Source organism: Hoplias malabaricus, chromosome 1 (assembly GCF_029633855.1).
Source record: "Hoplias malabaricus isolate fHopMal1 chromosome 1, fHopMal1.hap1, whole genome shotgun sequence".
NCBI classification, from domain to species: domain Eukaryota; kingdom Metazoa; phylum Chordata; class Actinopteri; order Characiformes; family Erythrinidae; genus Hoplias; species Hoplias malabaricus.
In genome coordinates, this window is record NC_089800.1 from 24,961,332 (window position 1) to 24,987,337 (window position 26,006).

Here is a 26,006-nt window from a genome sequence, read left to right on the forward strand (position 1 = left end):
GATTCAGTGTCAGACTGATACCAGCTGAAAAGAAACAAATCCGATATCAAAGCTGATTCGTAACACCCTAACCCTAACGATACGATATAAACCACACGTATCAGGAGAAAATATTATACTAGAATGATGATTCCTTTATTTTAAATAGCTTTACTTTGACACAATCAACTGTTAACACTCTAACTGTTTTCGTTAGTTCCTTCTGTAGACGTTTGTAAACCTCTGTTAAGTTTGAAGCTAAGGAAGAAATGAAGCTAAGGAAGAAATGAAGCTAAGGAAGCTTGCATGAAGAGCACTCCACAAACACTATACCCCAGTCTTAAGTTAATCAGCTAAATAAGACTAGATCGATATTCATTTCAAGCAGTGCTCAGACGTGTTGCCATTTTGGTATTGGTCTTATATTATAAAAGATGTATATAAAGATAGAAACCCAAATATTCCAATCCATCACGGAGTATCACGGCGATTGTGAAAGTAGGGTTTACAATCTCACACAGACCTTCTGTCAATGACCTGATTCTTCACAAAGCTGCTGACACAGAGAGAGCCTACACATGGGTAGATCGGAGGTTTCATTGTCTTTGATTAACTAATTATCAGACGTTATCAGGACTAAACAGAAGCCATTAACGGACAGTCTGCTAGAGAATCCGTCGCATTTCCCAGTGGGGAGGAGGAGGGTTCTCCCTGCCGCTAACGCTACACACACCTCTCCTGTTCAAATGTAGATCAACTCATTTTATTCTTTAATGAAGGTCTAATTGGCAAAGATCTAGGGCCTGATAGGAGCCTTCTGCATCCTCACACAAACATGTGCTTGTAGAAACAGGTGTTCGACACTCTGGACATAGCCTAGCTTTCGGTGAAACTCTCCTATATTTACAGTGCCTTTAAATATATTCTATCATAGCATTCTACCATAACCTCATGGACCTTGAGGACAACTCACAAATTTGACCACATTATGACACTGTGTGCCAAAAGCTCGAATATTTCAATATGAAATTGAGAACCATGCATCTGACATCATACATCTAGAAGCTGACATCAAAAGTCTACAAGCTGTGGACAGCTCTGCCAATGTGTGCAAATGGGCTCCCTCAGGCTGCCAGGCAAGGCAGGGGGGCGATACTGGGAAAAAAGCCACATTTTCATCATTACTGTCAGCGTGTGTATATGAATGGGGGATTACAGCTCAGACGAGCAGGGGAATAACTGATTGAGTTAAATGGTCATGATAATGTCTGACACCAGTGTGTTGTATTTGTTGTTTTGCGTTATGAAAATCAACACACACATGCACAGTCCTCTCTTGCCCTCTATCTGCGGCTGAGGTTAATTGGCCGGTCTGGTCATTTATTGGTCAGCGTGTGTGCGTGGCCACGCTCCGCAAGATCGGCCTCAGCTGTGGAAGAAAAGCACAGCGGGGCAAGCGAGGAGAGGAGGCCGAAGAAGGAGGGAGGGAAAGAAAAGGTAGAAAGCGCAGGGGCCAGCGGGTTCTAATTGAGTCCTTTGGGCCGTGCCTCCTCAGATCACAAGGCTTGTTAGGAGAATCCGGTTTCATGCTTTTCTAACAATGGGATTTGAGAGAAAAGGGATTTGTAGTCCGGAGGGACTCCCCCATAGTAACCTCGCTGTGATTCACTTCCCTACACCCTTGTAATGTTTGCTATGCTTGTTTTTTTTTAATCCCTCTGTAGTTCTTATAACTTAAATCCAATCACTTTAGCACAGTAAACACTAGACAGAGGGTCTGTCTATTATAGAGCTGCAGACAAACAGAGCCTGTTCAGGTCATAACTGATCCACATACATGAGTGCGTTGGATCTAAAAATGTACAGGATGAAGAATAAAAGACACTCCATATCTTTATGGAAACATGTTGATGCAAATCAAATCCCTTACAAAGTATCAGAAGCTATCTGTCTGCTTACTATTATATGGGTCTTGAAAATCAGCTGGCGCTATTCACCATTAGGGAACACAACAGGCCTCCATCCTGACATCTGAGGGACCAGGAATGTATACTCTTGATTGAAACAGTAATATGAAATATCATTAATAATATTTTAAAACAGGGCAGCATGGTGGCGCAGCAGGTAGTGTCGCAGTCACACAGCTCCAGGAGGTTGTGGGTTCAAGTCCTGCTCTGTGACTGTCTGTGAGGAGTGTGGTGTGTTCTCCCTGTGTCTGCGTGGGTTTCCTCCGGGTGACTGTCTGTGAGGAGTGTGGTGTGTACTCCCTGTGTCTGCGTGGGTTTCCTCCAGGTGACTGTCTGTGAGGCGTGTGGTGTGTTCTCCCTGTGTCTGCGTGGGTTTCCTCCGGGTGACTGTCTGTGAGGAGTGTGGTGTGTTCTCTCTGTGTCCACATGGGTTTCCTCCGGGTGCTCCGGTTTCCTCTCACAGTCCAAACACACATTGGTAGGTGGATTGGCGACTCAAAAGTGTCCATAGGTGTGAGTGTGTGTTGCCCTGTGAAAGACTGGCGCCCCCTCCAGGGTGTGACCCTGCCTTGCACCCAATGATGCCGGGTAGGCTTCGGACCCACCGCAACCCTGACAGGTAGGCAGATACTCCAATCATGTTCTCAGAGATTTTTTATTTTTAATGGTTTCAGATGTTGAAAGAGAATAGACTGGTTAAAAAAAAGGTGATGAACATATTCAGCATAGAGAAATTTGTGAACAATATTTAGCAAATTCCTTGTTTTCCTGCATTAAAATATATTTTGTGGTAAAATATCCACACTCATACAAATATTGTTCTATTTAATTTTTAGGTTTCTGGATGGAAAGGAAAAATAATATTTAAGGCAAAAAAAAATGCAAAAAAATTACTGTATAAATCTTAAAAAACATTAGAGCAGCTTCTCAGTATGGCATATTATATATAGAGTCTGGGGCTCAGAATCTCATCATTCGAATAATACACAGCTTTTAACTGTGACTGGTTCCTTAAGCTATGTTTATTCCCCTCAAATAACTCGACAGTGTGGTTCAGAACCTCTGAAAACCATACTCAGAGATTGCCTTTGAGGTTTAGTCCATTCAACACTGCCTTGAGAAGAAATCCTGACAGATATGCATACATTTGTTTTATGGCATGCTGGGAAAACTGGAGACAACACAGTGTGGGGTGGGGGGTGGCGGAATAAAAGGTAAAAGGGACTTAGAGCCAGAGGAAAAAATGCTTTCAGGGGCCAGAGGCTGCTTACAGCAGCATTCATTTTGCCATCAGTCGCAGAGAGACTTTTTTAAAAAAGTGTGTGTGTTTGTAAGAGGAAATGGCTCTGTGTTTTTAAAGAACTACACTGAGTGTTGCACACGCACAAAGGTGTCTCTCAATCCCTCAAGCCTCCAGCAACATTAATAACACTCTCTGACAAACACACACACACACACACACACACACACACACACAGAGGCATGTTGTCAGAGAGGCCAGTGCAAACAGTGCTTTAATGGAAGCTGCAGGCACTGGAGTGAAGCAGTTCATATATCAGAGTGAAGAGACATACACAAACATCATCAGCAAACATACAACATACTGCAGTTATAGTAGGAAGCAAGCAATGCATTACAGGAAGATTTGTTGTAAGTACGTTGTTATACCTCAGAAGAAAGGAAATAAATGTGTAAAATGTGTTCCTTGCAACAGACTTTAAATCTTTATTTAAAATTAGTATCAAGAAAAACAACTTCAAGTTGCCAGTTAATGGAACATGTACGAGGTGTGTCAGTGTGTGTGTGTGTGTGTGTGTGGACAAAAAATTCATCCTTCAATTTGACACAATGCTACGTCTTACTGATTTAACACGAATTAAACGTAATACACCACAAATCTCACAAATGTCTGAGGTTAATATTCTAACATTTCAATTTTCAGTTCATCACATTCTAAATGGACAGACAGACACAGATATTCCATCATCTATTCCACACACTGCTCAGGTCCAGATGGACACACACTTGGTCACATGCTAATACTACTCTAATTCACAAATGAATGTCCATGTAGAGTCCAGCAGAGCCGCCATACAGACACAGGGTCATTAAAGACACCTGTTCAAGGAGGGGCTATTCACAGAGTACACACACATCCACACACAATAACTCCCAGGAGTCTCATCAACACGGATTCTTTTAGCACTTTAGCAGTGTGTGTGTGTGTGTGTGTGTGTGTGTGTGTGTGTGTGTGTGTGTGTGTGTATGCGTCTGTGTGTGTGTGTATGTGTGTGCGTGTCTGGTTGTGTGAAGCTTCTGTACACACCAGAAAATAAAGTATCAGAGTAATGTAGTAAAGTTTTACAAATCTGCAGCCTCTCATTCTGCTCCATTCTCGTTTTTCCTTTCTTACACACACACACACACACACACACACACACACACACACACACACACACCACACACACACATACACGTTTCTGGGGCCTCATACAATATGCTGCATTCAGAGAGATAATGATTAAAGAGTGGCCTTGAAACGTAATTGGACGGACATCTTCAGAAACGCAGCCATTGAGAGAGCAGAGGACTGACGCTGGGTGACAGATACAGAACAGCCCAATGACATATTGTTTGGTAATAATTATCGCGATATTACCCTTCACTGCATTTATACTGCAGAGATCTGCAATATGCAAATGACTTTAACCAGTCACTGAATGTTTTATTTTGTGTTGCGAGCCTCATAATCAATCATGTAAAATTAATGAAGACATTAAATAACCAAACATGTAAATCACGTTCATTTGAAGGATTAAATACAGATCAAATCTTTAACCGTGTCACCGCTGAAATTACCACAATGTCATAATGTAATACTGTAATGTGTAATATGGGATAATGTTACAACAAGATGGACTTCTGCCCACTGTGTATTGTGTAGTCCTGGTCTGTAAGCAGCATTTGTCACTGTCATATTAGCCGACCAGGTCCAGGAACTTTACGAATCATCCAATGTGTGGTGTTTGTATGAAAACGAGTTAAAACTAGAGCTAGCATAGAAGCTAGCTATGCTGTGGTTTTGATGTTTTTCATTTTCTAAAGCTGGACGTATTTCACAGAAAACTAATTTCATCCCATGTTCATGGCTGTAGAAGAATAAAAATGTAGATGGAGTGAAAGAGATGCCTTTAAAAAAAAGATAAAAAAGCATGTCTGTCTCAATATTTAAAACAAAATTAGCATAGAATTGCCCTCATGCTTTTATTAGGCACACAAACTCTGTGTTTGTTAGAGGGGCTGGTGAACACATTTACCTTGTTTACACAGGCCAAATAAATATTCGGGTATTAGTTCCAGCCTCATGCACAGTCAAAATAAGCTGCTTTAGACCAGCAAGCAAAATCATCTTCACGGCTCTGTCCGCACACATACACTCCACAACCATGGACATGCATACAAATGCCTGCTAATGGAGGAGCTAATGTGGAAACATATGCTAAACACTGAGGGGTACAGCATGTATAAAGAAGTAGAAACATGGAAACAGCTAGAGTTGGCTCTGTGGAATGTGGAAAAAAGAATGGGATGTGAGTGGGTGAGAAAGGGGGAGAAATTACAAACGCACTACAGCTCATGTTTAGTACTGCTTAACGGTAACTTTTCTAATGAGGGTAGTATGGCTCCATCAGGCTCTTATTAAAAGTTGTTGAATCAGATATCAGAGTATAGCATAGGATCAGAATATTCTCAACTAGCAAACAGACAGTTGGAAATTAAGCTGTGGTCACATGATCTCCAGATGAATTCTGGGAGTTGGAGTCCTGAGGAGAAACTGGGCGGCTGTAGGGTCAGAGAATGTTGCTGGAATTTATGATAACCTTATTCTTGATGGTTATAAACTTGATAGTTTTGAGGAATAAAATGACATCCTTATCTTTTCAAAACAAATGGAAAACTGTTGAAAGAAGACCTTTATATTTTAGAAGAGTATGAATGGTAGGTGTAAATGTAATACAGTCCATAAAACATTACATTTCTTAAGTCTATATTTACATAAGTATTAAAAACAGAACTAACAATTTTCACTTCTAACGGGGGAGGCTTGTAGAAGATATCATCTAACACCACAGTCCAGTCTACGCATCCTACACTTCTACCATCTACAGTTTTCTCTTCTGACTCATTCTTCTCTCAGCTGTTATGTTCCTTCACTGTCCGTTCGACCCCAGGCCTATAAGGATCTGAGGAAATAAAAGCCCATCTATATTTAGAACAAAAGCCTTACACCTTTTTCACCTATTGATTTCCACACTACCAAGCTGGACCCTTTCACACTGCATGGGTTACTAATGCTCCAGAAGGGCATTTGTACATTGCAGGCGATGTGAACCCACTATGTACATTATTTTGACATGAATAAAAATACCCACATTAATTATATCAACTAGAAAACATTTTGCTTGCAGAAAACTGCAAGTTGTTACAAAAAGATGCACATACGACTACAACAAATAATTACTTCACAAAGCCAGGCAATGACAAAACAAAATAATTTATTCACTTCTATTATAGCACTACTGTATGAACTGGCAACTGAAAAGACAAACAGAGTGCATCAAAGCAACACTATGTAACATTATTACTTTAACATTACCGCTTTGAAATCACTGTAATGATGCAGGGACCTGTAATAGCGAGATCAGGGCCTATGCCGTTGCTACTCAAGGTTCAGCACAGTAGAATCTGGACTTTGAAAAATTTGTAGGAGGGTAGGAAACCTCTCACAAGAACTGTGTAAAGTTTCACAGCACAAGCCATATGCACTAACAACTGTGGAGGAAGTGAAGAAAAGAAAGAGAGAGCATGACTAAGTGAGAGAGTAGACAACTGGGACTTGATTTCAAGACCGTGCTGCAAAAGTGAATGTTACTGCAATTTACGAGGAGCCCATGAGCAAATCTTACATAGTGTGGTTTTAAATCAAATTTTTTAACATGGATAAATTTATGACAAAAAAAAAAGATTTTTAAATTGCTCCAATTTAAGAAAACAAATAGAAAATAAATAAATAAATAAAAGACGTAGTGCCTTAAAAACATTTTAATTCTGAAATGGCATTAGACAGAAGAATGGGCAAATCACAGCGCAGAAGTTCATTCAACATTAATGTGTCACCTTTTCTGCGATGACAGAGAACACAGTATTGATGAAAGTGGACGGTGTGATTAGGACAGTGATGAGAATGAAGCTTAAAAATCAAACTCACCTACAGCACTGCTTACCTTAGAGAGATGACCCCAACATGACCCTTCATTTAAAACCTGCCACACTGCCTCAGCCCAATTATCATCAGATCATTGTCCTCTCCCTACATCCTCTACCCATTCAGCACCATCTCTTTTCTTAGCTGCTACATTCTATCTTTGTTTTTTGTTCCTATCTTACTACTCCTCATTCTCTCTCTATCAATCAACGTCTCTTAGATGCTCAGGAGAACGGGTCTTTTTTCTATGACATCATCAAATACCCCAAATTCACAATGAAGGAATAACTGCTAACATTTTTAGCAAATAAAGCTAACCAAATTATAATAGCATTGTGCGAATAGCAGGTGAACGGACACATGGTTTGCTTCACTTTAACCTGATCATTTTCTAGTGAGGTGCTCCTACAGGAGTTAAGTGTTTTGCAGTAATCGAGTAAAAGGACACGCTGTGCTGCTGTAGTAGAGTCAGAGCTGGGGCTAAGTCATCAAAAACTCATTCACCCAAGAACTGGAGCGCTAGCAGAATATATGCTTAGTATGCATAAAAGTTCCAGCTACCATTAATCATATGTACAGGCAATTGGATTATTTAGCAATACGTACGCAACATCAATCTTGACAAAAGTCAATGACTTCAACTTGGAAAACCGTGGAAAGGAATTGAGCATTCCTGCAACATACAAATACATGTATAATTTTACGTCTCCATTATATTGTATGTAAATATTCACCTGCATTTGAGCTAATATCTATCGACAAACAAATACACTACGCCAAGGATGCACCTCTGAATATTAAACAGTCTTATACGATCTTAACGGAATTAATCCTAATACATATTCAATATTTCACTTCATTGTATGCATGGGGCCAGGGAAAGACCAGTGCAGGGGCTGAGTGACCCCACGGGACACTGGGGAGTGTTTGACTCTTGCCAATTAAAGGCAAAGTGACAGGCTGCCTGTGTGCTCTTGACACAACTGGACCGTGCTGGACGCTAACAGGCCCAGGACCCCTGCACCCTCCTATTTTCTGCCCTCCCCCACAGTCCACCCCTCATGCGCCAGCTCTTCCGGCAAGAAGCAGACGCCGTTCATGTGTGATCTGACTCTGACAGCCATGTCATGCCTGGTCAGCACTGACATTTCGGCCTGTCGAGGGTTGCCATGGCAATCTGGCAAAGCAACTGACCCCCATAACCCCCCACCCCAACACAGATCAGTATTTTGGGGTGTGGCAGCTGTGATTGTGTGCCCAAGCGTGTACTCTTTAAGATATAAGAAATGAGCGATGAGGACGGGCAGAGGTTCATTCTGAGTTGTCACAAGCTCTTAGCTTAGCGTATATGTGGCTGGATGATGGCATGAGAGAGTACCAAGGAGAGAGCAGAGGAGAAAGGAGGAGGAGGTGGTGTGAGGGGCAGTGGCAGGCACTGGGTTGCCAGCTGTCAGGGCGTGGGGTTTTGAGCCCCGTGATTAAAAAGGCTGGGCATTAAGCCACAGGGGCAACAGCACGGCAGTGTCAATGACAACAAGCAGAGCCACAGTCTCTAGGTCTCTTTACCTTCTCACACAGACACTCAGACACACACACAGACACACACACGTCTCTCTCCTCTACAGACTGACATATAAATATATATAATTTAACGGCGGTCACAAGACTCAACTTGTAGCGAGAAAATCACAAATGGTCTGCACTGATATTGCCCAGCTCTGCTTTTCAGAAACATGTGCAGCCAAAGAGAAGGTAAAAAAAAGAGAAATACTTAATATAATTTACAATTACGAAGTGGAAGTGGAATCCAGGATAAAGCAAAGTTGAAAGTAAACTGGACTAGATCTTCATGTCCCACAGAAGCAGTGACTCTGGTCTGTAGTGTGAGGGCTAGGAGCAGCAGGCTGGAAACTAGCAGCAATGCCATCACCTTCAGTGAGATTTTCTCTCCTCAGCTCTCTCTCTCACTCACTCTAACACTGCTCTCAGCTCACTTCCTGTTTCTGCTCATGGACCCCTTCTCTGCTCAGCTTTCATTTCCCCACTCGTGTTATTCAGCATCACTTCAGTTGGAGAAGAGCAAATGGAATTTTTCAGCACAGTCACATATAAAATTTGATTCTGAAATGCTAATCAACCCCTTCTGGTGTCCGTATTATGGTATTTCACTGTACTGTTCATATAATGGGCGGCACGGTGGTGCAGCGGTGCCACTCCAGGTGACTATCTGTGAGGAGTGTGGTGTGTTCTCTCTGTGTCTGCGTGGGTTTCCTTCGGGTGACTGTCTGTGAGGAGTGTGGTGTGTTCTCCCTGTGTCTGCGTGGGTTTCCTTTGGGTGTTCCGGTTTCCTCCCACAGTCCAAAAACACACATTGGTAGGTGGATTGGCAAATCAAATGTGTCCGTAGGTGTGAGTGTGTGAGTGAATGTGTGAGTGTGTGTCGCTCTGTGAAGGTGATTGTGCCCAGTGATTCCGGGTAGGCTCTGGACCCACCGCGACCCTGAACTAGATAAGGGTTACAGACAATGAATGAATGAATAAATGAATGAATGAATGTTCATATAATGTATGAATTATAGATGTATATTGTGATACTCCAGTATCATTAAATGTCAACAATGTAAGCCGAACCTCAGATCTGGATCAGAACCAATGCCTCATGACCAAAAAATGACTGCAGTATTTAAAAGCTGGCACTTTGAATAATAAACTCAACACAAGCGCATCACTTTATTGAATGCATTACTATGAATTCCAAGTTTTGGAACATGAGCACATATATCATAAGTACCTTCTGTAGATATCTGTTAGATACAAGGCAAGAAAAGATTACACCTTCCTTTTCCTGGATATCCAACTCGCTATGAAGGGCCAGTGGGACAGAAACAAGGCTTGTTTCAGGATTTGGCTTGTTTTAGACGTGTCTGGCTAAGTCCTCACTCTGATCCAGGAGGAGCCGCTCGAACAGCGGGTATCGAGAGTGGTGTTTCTTCCTGCAGCTGAGACCCAAAGGCTTGATGCCATTTTTGGAGGTGCAGAGGGAGGAGTGTATGGGGTGCTGAGAAGAAAAGATGAGATGAGAGGGGTGCTGAGTGAGACCCAGCACGGGGGTGGAGCTCAGCCAGGCTGACGGCTGCCATTCAAACGTGGTTAATGATGCCACATTGCTGGTATGCCCCTTTCTACCCCCACCAGTCTCACTCCCTTCAAACTGTCTTCCTGGCGCTGTATGGGTTCTGAGCGTCTGCTCTGGTTGTGGGGAAAATGGGTGCTGAAACATCTTTGAGTGTGTGTGTGTGTGTGTGTATGGGGAGGGGGCACATGTGCAGATAGACGAGGAATATTTATGACAATCAACACCCCGGTTGGCACCCCTGGCTGACTTTTAGATGAATTGTATCTCCTCTCCACCCCCTCAGACTCAAACACTGATAATCAAGTCAAGTGACTTATTAAAGCGCATGAGGAACGAGGGGCTAATTTCATTAGCTGCCCATCGAGACCGCTGCTATCTGATTTGTGCATGGCCTGAGGGGAGGAGCTGAGCGCTTGGGCGTCAGGAGGAGAACGGTTATCAACTGCAGACAGTTAGGGACGCTGTAATCAGAAAGAAGAGCGGGAGGAGGGGAATCAGGAATGATAAAAGAAGGAGAAAAAATGAGCAGATAAATGAGAGGAGGAGGAGGGTCGGGTAATTACAAGAGAGAAGATGGCCAAACGAATCAGATAGATTCAGAGTCATTCTTGAACCCCTCCCCACTTCAAAAGAGGACAAGGCCTATGGCCTGTATATGACCTAAGGGATAAACATCAATTTCCCTGTATGAATATTAGTACAATCACAAAATAAGTGCTCTTTTCAGTCAATAAAAAACTCAAAACACACATAAGAAATCATTTACAAAAATATTTCATTCTTTTCGACTCTCTTTAAATCAAATTGATTACTAGAAACAATATAATGTTCAATTCTGTGCTTTTTCATGTGACAATAACTGAAGCATTAACATACTCAGCTTGGTCACATGCCGAAGTCGTGTCACATGCATTTATGGAAACACATCTACCCCATCCTCCAAACCGGTACTGACTCGCCTAACAGTCACCAGACAAAACGAAATGAAAGTACAGGCACATCAGTGGTCCACGGGGGTGAGTCTGATGAGCTTGTTTGTTCTAGATACACCTATATGTTACTACTAGACAGACGCTAGTGTAAAACACGCCTGATGCATCCTCTCAGTGTATTAGCAAAGGTTCAGTACAGGGTCAACCAACGGTCATTCGGAGGTCAAATCCCAGGGGAAGTTCACGGGTTATCCTATCTAGACCCACATGTCACTTCCTGGGGTTATCAGGTCTCCACACTGACCGCTGTAATAGTCCTCAATGGCCTTATATTCAGACCAGGTCTAAAATGACAGCGGGCAGAAATGAATTCGCTAATCCACCCATGTTTCACAATAAAAGCATTCAGAGCTTTACTAGATTGTGAGTAAAGCTGCTGACAATCACTACTGATTATATCCTTTACAATTATTTCTGAGGCAGTTTGAGACAGTAATAGGAAATGTGAGCATGTCTGTTATATGATTGAGATATCAAACTTCCATACGTTAACCTTTCCAGTTCAAAAGGTCAGCGTCCATATAATTGTATGAGAAGTGTATGTTGTGATTCGGCAATGTGCTTGTAATTCAAGTAAACTTAGTATACTCTAATATCAATGTCCAATATTCATCATGTTTATACTTATCACTGAGTCCACACTATAGTAAAATCCCTGCTGTGGAACTTTTAGCCATAATTCCTAAGTGTGTGAATATTCTATGGCTGTTAAATTTGCTAAAAAAAACAACCCCATTAATCTTTACAGCTGCTGAGCTGAACTGATGGAAAACAAGCTTTGAAAAAAACAGCATCACAGCATGCAAAAGCAGCCTGCAATTAGAGAGGCTTTTCTCACTAATAATCACCTCATTTTCATAAAACGCTACAACTTTACTGTCACACGCTGCCAAATCGATATTCAGCACAGTGTCAGTGCAGTGATTTATTTGACTGTTGCTGGAAAGGCTCCATGGGGACACCTAAAAATAAAGAAACAGAAGAAGATAGATAAGTGCTTATATTTTGCACTAAAATCTTGGACATGGAACACATCGGCCAATTAAAACATTCTCTTACAGCTACTTTACTGTGGTGTGTGTTTATCTCAGTGCAGCTGATTCTCATAAGCTGCCCATTAACAGTTACACAGCAGGAAGAGCTGGATACACAACTGTAAGTGTAAATTAGATTAATTTATTTAAATTTACGAGCTGGAATGATACAGCTTGTGCACACACACACACACACACACACACACACACACACACACACACACACACAATTGCTTACATGAAAGGAATAGCCATTTAAATGGGTAAAATCCTCCTTTATCTGCTCACCTTAAGTAACCTGCTTTGGTAAAATAAATCATTTTAGAACATAGTTCTCTTCAAAGAATTGGCTGCTAATCAACGTAGAATTTTGGTTGTTTAAAATGGTATTGTACCAAATGTAATATCTATGCCCTCACACACACACACACACACACACACACACACACACACACACACCAGGGGGTGATTACTCAGTGTCAGCCTCTTTCATTTCCTGAGGAGATCAGAAATGTGATCTGAAGCCTTCGTCCCAAGACAGACAGACAGACACACAAATGATTACAGTCCCAGCAGAGCAGATCACAAACGAATACGTTTAATCCTGATGAGTAACAGCACAGATAAATAGATGTGAAAGGCAGCGTTCATGATTGTAATCAAAAAACACTTTTTATAAAATTCAGATGTTGTTTCTTCACCATTTGCCATCTCTCCAGTCTGTGTGCGTGCTCAGATATGGTCTAATGTGTTTACAAACCTCAGTGTCTTAGTCCAGTATGCTAGGCTCTCTCTATCTGCTCACAGCACCGAACCTAAATGAGGCTACTGCTCTATTCTTGCTTTGTGGGTGGGTAACACTGACTTATTTCTGTTTAAGGTGGAGACGGATAACTGCATTCGAGTTACTAATGAGTTTCTGTGGTGATTTAAACAGTGAATAAAAACTTACAGACAAGTTAAACTTCAACCACATACAAACAACATTCGCTTTTTAATCTCCCTCAAACACACCATTTCACCTTAAAAGTCGTAGAGTTTCTAAACTTGAAAAACGCAGCGAAAACCAGAGAGAACAGCATTTCCCCACAATCACAGCTGTTCCCTTGAACAATAAAAACAATCATTGATCTCAGGAAGCTATCGGTAAGCACTAAAGAAGCTAGGACAATGTGGAGGAAATATAAGGCCGTTATAGTTAGACAATGTTCCTATGGCACCAACAGTTCAATACCAGACCCTTTGATAAATGTATAACTTTAGAGATATGAGTTATGACTTTCGGAAATGGAAAGCTCTGGATTCATTCTCATCCTCCAGATGTGGTCAATATGAATGGCTCATGTAGATGTAAACATCTATGATGTTTTCATTTTCCAGCGCTCATTTTTTGTTATTAACCTCTTTCTGGATCCTGCTCTCTGCCCATCTCTATTTCTCTCTCTCTCTCTCTCTCTCTCTCTCTCTCTCTCTACTGACATCCTCTGTCTCCCCCTCCCTCTCTCAGAGCGTTATTCTGAATAATAGCTTTGCCCTCACTGGTGTAAAGCATGAGAGAGCAGCAAAGAGCAATGTGGAGATAAGGCTGTTTTACATTTGAATGGAACAGTTCTGATTTTTTTTTTTGCGCCTGGCCTTTCCATAGGCTTCTGCTGTGTGTGTGTGTGTTTGTGTGTGTGTGTGATACCCCTATCAAACCATGTGTTATGCTATCAGTCTTTTGCAAGTTCACAAGCTTTAGTGCGTTTGTCTCCATCTGTCCATCTTGCAGTCTGTCCGTCTCAGTCCATCTGTATGTCCTGTTCAGATTAGCACAAATTTTAATAAGCTTTTATTGTTCTAAAATACACTGCAAAGCCAATAATAAGTTCATTTCTTCAATTGAAATGTGGATATTCTCAGCTATATATATATATATATATATATAATATAAAAAATATAATAAAAATATATAATATATAATATATAATATAATATATAAAAATATAATAAAATTATTTTGAAAAAGTAGGTGACCTCAGCAGGTAGGTGTCGCAGTCACATAGCTCCAGGGACCTCCGCTCCAGGTGACTGTCTGTGAGGAGTGTGGTGTGTTCTCCCTGTGTCTGCGTGGGTTCAAAAACACACGTTGGTAGGTGGATTGGTGACTCAAAAGTGTCAATAGGTGTGAGTGAATGTGTGAGTGTGTGTTGCTCTGTGAAGGACTGGTGCCCCCTCCAGGGTGTATTCCCGCCTTGTGCTCAATGATTCCAGGTAGGCTGTGGACCCACCGCGACCCTGAACTGGATAAGGGTTACAAACAATGAATGAATGAATGAAAGAAATGTAAAAGTATCTAAACTATAAATAACCTGTAAATAAACAATTTACACAATGGGCTTATTTTCAGACTGACGCCCAACACAGGTCTGGAAGGAAAGACCCCTGCCAGTCTTACAGTGTGACAAAGAGGGATGAGTTGGGGTGGGAAGGTTCAGAAGCTCAGTATTGGGAGGACACACTCAGGTTACTTAGACTGTCTGCCTGCAGCTGTCTGGGGCTATAACATGAGCCATGGCCCCTCTGGCCCCTGGAGTAACCTGGGCCAAACACATCAGTCCACACCATGCAGATAGTACCATGGAGTCATAGCAGACGCTCACAGTCTATACGTCTAACGGGATTGGACAATAAATAGTTTAAATATCACTACTGTGTACTAGTGTGACATCACAGTCTGTCATACATGGACGAGCCTCTAACTAACCACTGAATGTGTAACAGGTGGTAATTGGTCTAAAAAGTTTGAGAACCACTGACTTAACTGACTTTAATTGAAATAAACAAGAGAATTCCCATATCTGTCATATTAAATATGACACTATTATATTATTTATAGCATTACTTACCTGCTGCAAGTGCTTTCAAAGTCGTGATGCGCTGCAGTATTAAACAGTACAGAGATGGTGATTTATCTGTGTAGAACAGATCAATAAAAGAGCTGAGGAAACATTCATTCATTTGGAGCGTACTCAGAATCACTGGGCGCAAGGCAGGATCACACCCTGTAGGGGGTGCCAGTCCTTCTCAGGGCGACACACACTCACGGACAGTGTTGAGTTGCCAATCTACCTACATCCATCCATCCATTATCTGTAACCGCTTATCCAATTTTAGGGTCGCGGGGGGTCCAGAGCCTACCTGGAATCATCAGGCGCAAGGCGGGAATACACCCTGGAGGGGGCGCCAGTCCTTCACAGGGCAACACAGACACACACACATTCACTCACACACTCACACCTACGGACACTTTCGAGTCGCCAATCTACCTACAAACGTGTGTTTATGGACCATGGAAGGAAACCCACGCCAAACTCCTCCCAGACAGTCACACGGAGCGGAACTCGAACCCACAACCCCCAGGTCCCTGGAGCTGTGTGACTGAGACACTACCTGCTGCGCCGCTGCTGAGAAACAAGCTTCTGCTAAAACTTTCAGAGCAACATTATTTTGCGCTTGTGTGAGAGAGGGCAAGGGAGAAAATAGGCTGCGATTCCAGCTGCTTGTAACGGCATTTTTGTGACAGCTGATGGTGTAGTTATGCTGAAATCCTGAGCAGGGTCACTATGCTGTGAGAGTGTGACTCTATTAAGTGAGTGGTGTGCAGGGTTCAAAAACACCATCCATCAAAGGGACAGCAAGCAGCGGCAGCTTTGATCAGGGAAAAGCTATAAACACACTGTGTGAACACTAGGTACACATGCATGAGCTTGCACACACACACACACACACACACACACACACACACACACACACACACTTTGAAACAGCAGAATGCAAAAGTTTTAGCAAAGACTGCTTCCTGAGTGAGGCATGGTCCAATAATTTATATGAATCCTATTATTACAACAAGTTTATAGCAGAAGATAGAACAATACCGGCACCACATTAAAGTATTAATACACATACATCTGCAATCCCAATTGGATTCTTAAAAAAACAGTGCAGTGCACTGGCATTAAGACTGTATGTATATTAATAACACACATTACACCAAGAATGGTTTCCCCTTTTCCTCGGTAGAGAGAAGGACTCGTCCTGAGCAATTATATTCACACACACTTACACAAGCAGACATGATGGATTACAGCCATGGTGTGGTCTCAAAGGGCTGTCAGATAGGGAGACAGGCACCCATACGGAGGAGCGTTAAGGAATTAGGATGGGCGCTGATCGGGCTGGGATACAGGGGGACGGAGGTCTTCAGGGGTCAGCGGATCCAATTCCAGCCAGAGCATCGTCAGAAAGCTGCGGCCTCCAGGGAATCCACGCAGGATCAGAGTTTTCTATTTCTATTATCAGTCCCGCACAGTGCAGGGGCCACGGAGCCGACGACAAGAGCGAGGTTTCAATCACAGCAATGGGAAAAACACAGAGCAACGTTGGGCTCTGCCTGGAAATGCAAACAAGCGGATTGAAGTCAATAGTCTGGCCTGTGATTGGATTTAAATGATCCATTGGAATGATCCCTATGCTTTAGGGCTCTTTTTGAGGCTAAGCAATCATGTAATGGAGTTTTAAGTAGTTTAAGGTCATAGAGACTACAATGAATCAATCGTGCAGGCAAACAAACGCACACGCGCGAGCACACGCGCACACAAACAAAAGCTGAACACACAGGCGCTCACATCACAGAGGAAAAAGAAATGCAAATGACACCAACTTAGGTAAATTGACCCCTGCAGGAAAGCACGAGGCTTTCAAAGGCAGAAAGAGAAAACGATCAATAATAAGCCCAAAGAGGTTTCAATTATTTACAGCTCTCCTCCGACTCTCAAATTGCTGGACTGATCAGATGAAGGGGACTGACTGGAACTGGAACACACGCATACACACTTTATATGTGAGGAGACTGGAATATGAATGAGAGTTCTCAAAACACTTAACATGTTGTCTGTTGTCTACAGATAAATGTCCACCCTTCAACAGCAACACACAAGCTACATACATTTAAATAAATATATCATAGATTTGAGTGAGAGATAGATTCAATCTGTCTTCGACAAAGGATCCCACTCTCACACTTTTCTACTTTTCCTCTTATTCTCTCTGAATTTAGTCTTTTGCATTCTCTAATCTTATACTCTTTCTCTCAGCCTAAAAAAATCAAGGATATTCAGTGATTGTGTATGCACAGGGGACTGTACAGTACTGACAGTGTATGTGTTTGTGTGTATACCATAGACTGAAGCACTGAATAGCACCCCTTGTGGTGCATTCCTAAACATATCTGTGTACTGAGTGAGTAAGTGAGTGGATGAGTGAGTGAGTTACAGGCCAGTTCCATGAGATGCTTCACATCTAAAAATAAAAGCAAGGGGTAAGTGTGTGAGAGGGAATGTGTGTGTGTGTGTGTGTGTATATATGTGAGGACACTGCAGTGCTAAGGTTTCATGGGACTGATGATTTATCTGCTTTTAAAAGCACCTTCTCCACATTCCAGGTTTTCACATGCACACAGCCAGTATTCCTCTTTCTCTTACAGTACACTAATAAAACAGACCTTTCCAATCCGGCTACAGAGTGCACTGATTAGGTTAAACTCACCAAGGCCTGCCTTTACAATAGCACTACAATCAGCAAGATGTAGAAGCACTTCAGCAACGGCGACTAGCTGTGTGTATATAATGTGTGTGTGAGTTGTGTGGATGAGGAGATTGTGCGGGTGACTGTACACTGACTGTAGCATCACAGACACAGAACAGTGAAACACTCAATCAGGGATTTCATCAACACTTTCTGTAAACACTAACTCTGCTGCTCCTGTGTGTGCTTGCTTTTGTACTAGTTCTAATTTTGCAGTCAGAACAGTCTCGGCTTTGCACGTTTGTGCCATGGTTAAACACACATTCATATTCTAAACAGAACATTTACCAGGGTTAAAGGACACACTCCACTGTTGTGACCCAATGTTCGGATATTTATAAACCAAGTGTGTGTGTAGTCGGTGCGCCGTCTTGTCCAAGCATATTGTCTGTCTTTATCAGCCTTTTTTCATGCTGGACACACTGGGCGACAGCTTGAGGTGCAGCAGTGGACTTTACCCAGCTAAGCTCCATTTTCTCACTAATTATCTTGTCCTAGCAGCTCCAAATGGTGGCTAACGACTGGCTTAATTGCTGGAGTGTCATGTTGGAGCACGCGGACGTTCCTCTTCAAAAACTATGGTCAATCCCAAGCTGAGTGGCCTTTTCCAAAACCAGCCTGCGACATCTGTTCTACAACTTTATCACCTGCCCACATTTAACGGCTCAAACTCAGAGCAGGGAAGTTACATTTAAAGTCGCGCTGCATGTAATTTAATAAAATTAAACTAGGTTTCAGAACAAAATGCACACAGAATTGGCTTGATTTAATTCTGTGTAAGGACGCTGAAGGGTACTCATACACTATCCGCATTATCGGTGTTGATTGTAAATATGATGAGTACACATTGTCAACTCAACAAACAAGGGATCTAAGAATCTAATTATGCATTTAGGAACGTAATCTCAAGAACAGAGAATTCCCCTTGTACTTTATCTATGGCTATGTTTTCTCAGAGCAACTGTAGTACCCTCATTACCCATGGATTTTCAATACTGCATTATATACTATATAATACATATATAAAAACAAGAAAACCCTCCTACCTTCAAGACCCCAGTCTACATTTTAATAATAATATTCCCTTTCAATTAAAATTATTTTTTGTTCAACACTTTGTGATGTTTTCAGTTATTTGTCTTGATTTTTCTACAAAGTACAGTTTATTTATGAATATTATTTTTATTTTTTGAAAAACACACAAAGATAAAAGCACACTCGCACGTAATTAGAGAAGCCACATCTATACCCAGAGCCCACAGCCTCCACTGTGGCTTACCCACAAAGACACATACACAAACACACACGTGCATGCCGTTCCTCCACCTGCGGAGAGATAGTGCAGCCTAATTAACATTTTCCTGGAGTACTGCATGCCCCAGGTGCAACTTGTCTCACAATACACTCACACCATACACAGAAGAATCAGAGAATCCGCCGCATTGGCAAATTTATTCAAAGAGGAGCTCGTTTGTGTCTGACACACACTTCAGCGCTTCACTATGATTTATGAACTTGCTCATTGACCCAGTTTATGTTGAAAAGGAAAGGAGAGAGCGCTCATGACAGCATTTATGCACCAGATACAGCCACTACAGCATGGCATAGAGTCAGGAGAGAGAGAGAGAGAGAGAGAGAGAGAGAGAGAGAGAGAGAGAAACAGAGAAAGAGAGAGAGTGAGAAACAGAGAGAGAGAGAGAGAGAGAGAGAGAGAGAGAGACTCTTCACTGTAAAATGTAAGCAAAGGGAACTACAGGGACAATTCGGTACAGATATGTAAAGGCATAAGAAACTGCACTCTAGTGATTGTGGGAAGGCCAACTGGAATCCAGAGAGCAATTCTTAATGTACTAATCTACTTCACAGATTAACTGAGCATTTTAAAACTGCAAATCCATGTGATATACAGTCTAGCGATTATATAATAATCATCTACAATAGGAGGCTGTAGTTGAGGCCTATTTATTGGTGGTCAGTTTCTGACCGTGGACACTATCTTGACTGGAAATTTTTGGACATTGATGCACTCTTACTAGAACCAAAAAAGGGATGGTGCCAGTACCATGTCAGCATCAACCCTGTGCTAAGAAATGTCCACCACATAAAAAATGGCAGTGAGAAAACCCAAAGAGAAAGAAAATAAATAATAAATAAATAAATAAACAAGCAAATCAATGAATAAATTAAATAATCAAATTTAAAACTACAGTTAATGTTCAAACAGAAAGAGATCAGCTGGTATTTTTCAAACCATTCCCAAGGAAAAGAAATGAAATACAAATTTGAATGCTTTATTTTGACAGCGATGATTTACAAATGCTATTTTGTCATCCAACGCATTAATCACAACCACAAGTGCTCTTTGTTGCATTGCTAATGGTCGATATTTAGAGAGGTGCATTTGGGAAGTGGACACCTCCCTCCAATCTGCTGAGATATTAATAATGCAGCGAGCTCCATTCAGAGACCCCTCTCTCTCCCCCTGTCCAGCCCGCTCACTGGGCATCTCCACCGGTGCACGCAGAACGCCTGCCTTCAATCTGTTTCCACACAGCTATTCAATCAGGACACGGGGGTCCTACACGCCCATGCACAGCTAAACACCAGAACCCGCCTCCACGCTATGAAAGAAGGGGCCGGAGAACATGCACATAGATAATGAAGAAGGGGAGTGTTTACAGACTATAGAGTGGGCGAGCTGTAGTTGAGTGGGTTACTAACCTCAGTAATGGAGTTTGGACAATGACACACAGAAATAAGACTCTGAGGCATCTTCCTAGATTTAAAGACATTTAAACACATTCAATAGATCTACAATGTTTAAAGTAGCAACACCTTCTCAGTGGCTTAAGTGAACAATCACCTGAATATTATGGAGTTTGTTTTATGTTATTCCATATATAATTGGACTAATCTTAATCTCTAAAAAAAAACCCAAAAAACACTGCCCATCAGTTCATTTGCCCAGTTTTTGGCGTCTACTACTGTACTTTTGATACCTTCACGTAGACTTTCACCCAGAGGAGGTAGAGTATTCAAAACCCAATTTTTTTTTTCACTCTCTACATCTGCACCAAAGGAAGAAGGGGAAAAGTCAGAGAGCAACAAATGAGAAAGAGAAATAAAGAGGGAGAGAAAGCAGAACATTAGAGGAAGAGAGAGGTGTAGAAGACTGTAAGAGCCAAGCTGGGAAAGAAAAAAAAAGAATAATCAGGGGGCTTCATCAATTTTTCATGAATTTTCATTTAGGCGAGGAGACCCCTCTTAAAGCGATCGATAGATCAAGCGGCTGTCACACAGTTAGCACCTGGGGGCTGCTGCCATGGCCACAGCAGAGCTGGGAGAAGATCAGAGACAGCTTACCACAGCAACACACACCCCCTACCAGTGTCTTAAACACACACACACACACACACACACACACACAAAACAGACTTCCTTTTGACCTGTATCACGTCAGAGCACCTTCAGTTAGCGGCTGATAAATGACAAATGTAACAGCTCTCTAAAAATGTTTCACAGAAAACCTCCTCAATCCTCGACATTTCCTCCACGTGTTCATTCAACACAACACACACACACACACACACACACACACACACACACCAAATCTCAGTGAATGAACATGTGCTGATTTAGTTCTTCATTCATTTAATATTCACCATCACTCCTTGATTTATGATGGATCACTCTAATTTTCATAACACAGTGAAGGAGAGTGTGCAGTATTGATCAGCTTGGCTGGCCTGGTTTACACGGTGTGATTTCCGTTGTCTTAACAGGTTATTATATAATCAAACTGTAGGAAATGTTCATCACAAAATCTTGGCTAAACTCTACAGAAGATGATGAGACACCATGTATTCCAATCATGTCAGATTACATGATAAAGTTTTCTAACGACAGAGCTGTAAAATAACAGAAGTGTTTCATTCATAACCAACAAATACTTTTATAACCTGTGATTAGAGAAGTTTACGACCACACAATCCCTTCAGATATTGTACAGTGTGAACTAGTCTGTATGAGGCAAGTCTGCTGTGCCCCCTCTTCTAGATTTCATCTTTAATTAGCTCTTGATTGGAATCTAAAGTAGTAAACCTCATTCTTGGACTTTGGACTAAGTATTACTAGACTTATAAATGTATAAAAAAAACTGTTAAAGCGAGCTGATCCATATTCAAGCGCATCCAACACGTAAAAATCTAGCCTGGAATTACTTTCACGCTGTTATTTCTACTTTTAGATGATCATGGTGTGCTTCTATCAAAAAAGAATCCATTTTTATGCTTAACTTACTGTGACTCTAGGATACAAACCCTGACTGAACAAAAGGCACTTTTGTAAGCCACTGTGGACAAGGGTGTTTTCTAAATGCTGTAAATGAGTACTCACATGATACTGGTGACATATAAATCAGTACTGAGCGAAAAAAGGGGATTTAATGTGTTCCTACTGCAAATTCAAAAGGCCAAAAAGCAATGCTGAGATGCTGCAGCAAAACTGTTATGATAATAAAAAACTGTTGAGTCTTGTCAATACCTTTTAATAAAATTCTAAATGGCTATAATCAATTTTATTAGTCTATGAGGAGAGGGCTGGCAGCAGAGCTGTCAGTCATGTAGCTGAAATGTTAAGCAAGGCCTTGCAGGGCAAGTTCCCTCAGGGAGTGCTCATTAGCCTAGTGGGGGCGCTGTATGGCATTGTAAAGGGAGCCTCTTCAAAGCTAAGCCCATCCGCAGGTCACCCTCAAATCTGTCAATATTCCCCTCCTGGACTTACTGCCAGTTTCAAGTGACATCCCCCATGTCTCTTTCATCTGAGTCTGCCTGTCTTTTCTTGGCCTGTTCTATAATTTCCTATACACAGGACGTGCCGCCAAGAAGCAGGCCAAAGCTAACGGAAACAGCAAAACAGACCAAGATAGGTCTGAAAAATGATGATATGCTGAAATGTAAGTCTAGCAAATTTTATGTATCCTGTAACAACACAAGGTAAGACTTTCTTTCATCTTGACACTAATCTAAAAATAAGAAGGTAGACATCAACAAAACCTGCATTATCAAAACTGATTAAGCAAAATGTAAAGCCTGAAGCAAACACTCAAACATGGCTTTCCTGCCCTTCGTCCATTTTATGACTTTCTCGGATTACTCTCTATTTTAAGACTCTAATTACATGTCATTTCCTGTATTAGGCTGAGACCAAAATTGTATGTTAATGTAATCACACAACCCATTGGCTAACAGCAACCTACATTAAACAACAACTTAAAAAAAAACAAAATATATATATCCAAGGTCTGAACCTCTTTTTGGCTCCAGTCACACACTTGGCTATTCCATCTTGGGGCCAGAACTGGCCAAAAGCAATCTTGAGGTCACCTTGTAAAACATTCTAAAGAAATTAATAAAGAACTTTGGACTTACATGCTACTTCCAGCGATGCATTGCGACTGACGGCTTCTCCGAGGTAGTTTCGGGCCACGCAGACGTACGCCCCTTCGTCCGGTTTGCTCCGGCGCCCGTGGACTATTCTTAGGAAGAAGAGGGAGCCGCTGGGAAGCAGCATGCGATGAGAGCGAGAATCGTCCTTGTCCGTCTCCACCCTCTCTCCATCCTTGTACCACTCCACAGTGGGTGTGGGCCGCCCCTCGGCCTTGCAGTTGAGGGTGGCCGGCTCGCCCTTGGACACGATCAGGTCGGAAGGGTGCTCCACGATGCGGGGCGGGGAGTCCTCCTGCCGTAGACGGGATCCTGGAGAGCAGATACAGAACAAGAGAGAAATGAGGTGTGGGACTCCCTCAAGTGTTTCATAACCGCAAGACAGGCTCATAGATGGGAATATTTCAAGCTTAGCTGCAATCCTCTCAAATACCTAAAAAGCACATTCAGCAAACCGCCAGAATCAGGACAGCAATAATGAAGCACAAGGCAACAACATACAGTATCAATACAATCACAGGGAGTTGAGAAAGTGTTGCTAGTAATGAACTCCCTGAGCCAAAATATAAAAAGTAAATAAAAATAAAAATTTTAGAACGTATTTCTATTCACAGAAATGATGATTCAGGCAGCTCACAACCTAGGGCAGTGCATGCTCTAAAGTTTTGAGAATTTTCAGCAATTCTCTTTAAGAGAGTAATTTTCACACTATTTCTCAGAACTATCAATCTCCAGCAATATTCTCTCCACCTCACAAACAATTCAAACATCACTACCCGGTAAGCTAATTTGGGGCGTCATGTAGTGCCCTAGCAGGCCTTCGGGGATCTGCCCTGTGTGACAGAAGGTTTTCGAGGGGTTAGACCCACGCTGTGTTAAAATGCTAATCCCCTGAGCCTTCCCCTGCATGGCTCTGCTTCATGTATGGGTGATGCTACCAAGCTGTGCTAGAAGTCTGGCACTTATGATAATGGTGCTGGGGAGGACGTGTGGCTCGAATCTTAACCTCGACGATAAGGAGCAAGGGGCCACCCTGCATTTACATTACTGAAGCCTGGACGAGCTGCAGACAAAGGCAGGCCCTGATCCTCGAAAACCTGGCCAAAAAGGGAGGCTTAGTCTGACCAGCTAACGCGGCCACGCTAGCATTACACGCCTCAAAAGGACATGGCTAGTGTGTAAGAAAGGGGGGGGGTCTCTCTCTTGATTGTAAATGGTCATTTTCCACTCTTTTCAAGGATCTGAATTGCTTAACTCTCAGACTGACTTTAGAAAAGGGTAAGGGGATGATTTATGCAGCATTTGATTACGCCGCTTGTTCTGTATGTGTTTGGGAAGAAATAGTGTGTTTGCAAATTAATAAACAAAACAGAAATAAGTCCATTCCTTTAAAAAATGCGGCACAATTCATACAACTACAAGCTTTTGTATGAATCCTTTCTGGTTTTGTGTGTAAAGCAGAACGCCTCCTCAGTGGAGCAAGTAGCGGAAAGGAAACAGGGGCATGAACCTCCCCCAGGAGGCCAGGTGTTCTGCTGACGTATAAAAGGTACGCTGTAGCACTATGTCCTTTGTGTCAGGGCTGTGTGAACCAGTGGTGGGGGTGGGGAAAGAAGCAGTGAAAACAGAACCAGGCTTTTGCTTTTGTGGACCTTTGAGTTTTAAAGCTGATGGAAATTATGTATACACCAGAGTCGCCCATGTGGATCTGATACAGGAGCAAATTCAGCACTCAAACAAGAACAGGGCTAGGAGAGAGCAGCCGTTCAGGCGGCGTAAAAATGTGTGTGTGTTTTGGAGTGAACAAAACCGCAAGTGAAGTGAAGTGTGGTGTGTGTGTGTGTGTGTGTGTGTGTGTGTGTGTGTTAGGCCTATTTTCCACTTTAGTTTCAAAGTGACATTGTATGGAAACGATGACAAAAACTACATTAGTACCATGTTAATCATTCATTTTAATATCACAGCATTGTCATCACAGGTAGAACCATTTTGTGACACTTGTCAAGTATTGTAGCCAAATTAATCGTAGCTATAAAAACTGACTGATAACCACTGATAATTCAGGTTAATCTTCTGAGGTATATTCATGCAAGACACAGATCAATTCTGTGGCAAATCACTATAACAGATTTTACAGATTATGTGTGTGTGGTGTGTGTGTGTGTGTGTGGGCTGGTGTGGTGAGTTTCTTGTCTGCCTGTAAGGACTCCATAAGGTCAGTTGTCTCCCACTGTGTTGTATTGACCCTGGTTTGGAGGAGGTGACTTCTCCCCACTTCACCTAATTCAGACTAATTCCTGCCATTTCCCTCTCATTGATTAATGATCAGAGCTGCTGTCTGCTGTCTAAGTGGAGCATCGGACAAAATACCGACCAGAGAGGGGGTCAAAACCTGCTAATGGAACATGATCTAATCTACTGTAGACTCTAATTGTGTACCAGTTATTTGAATATCATGCATTGTGCCACTCTATAGCTAGACATGGTTCGTTTTGTTCAATCTCTCTATACACCGCTAACCCTGGAATAAAGATATAGGGAATACTATGAATACGGATTAAAA

The 26,006-nt window shown here is 42.0% G+C and overlaps 1 protein-coding gene across 1 annotated transcript in view; it reads right to left on the reverse strand.

Moving 5' to 3' along the window:
- Window positions 1-26,006, reverse strand: part of robo2 (roundabout, axon guidance receptor, homolog 2 (Drosophila)) — a 451,595-nt gene that overhangs the window by 171,887 nt on the left and 253,702 nt on the right. Inside the window, exon 4 of the mRNA XM_066660320.1 lies at window positions 23,429-23,755. Within this exon, the coding sequence (XP_066516417.1) occupies window positions 23,429-23,755 (327 nt within the window). The remainder of the gene's footprint in view (window positions 1-23,428; window positions 23,756-26,006) is intronic.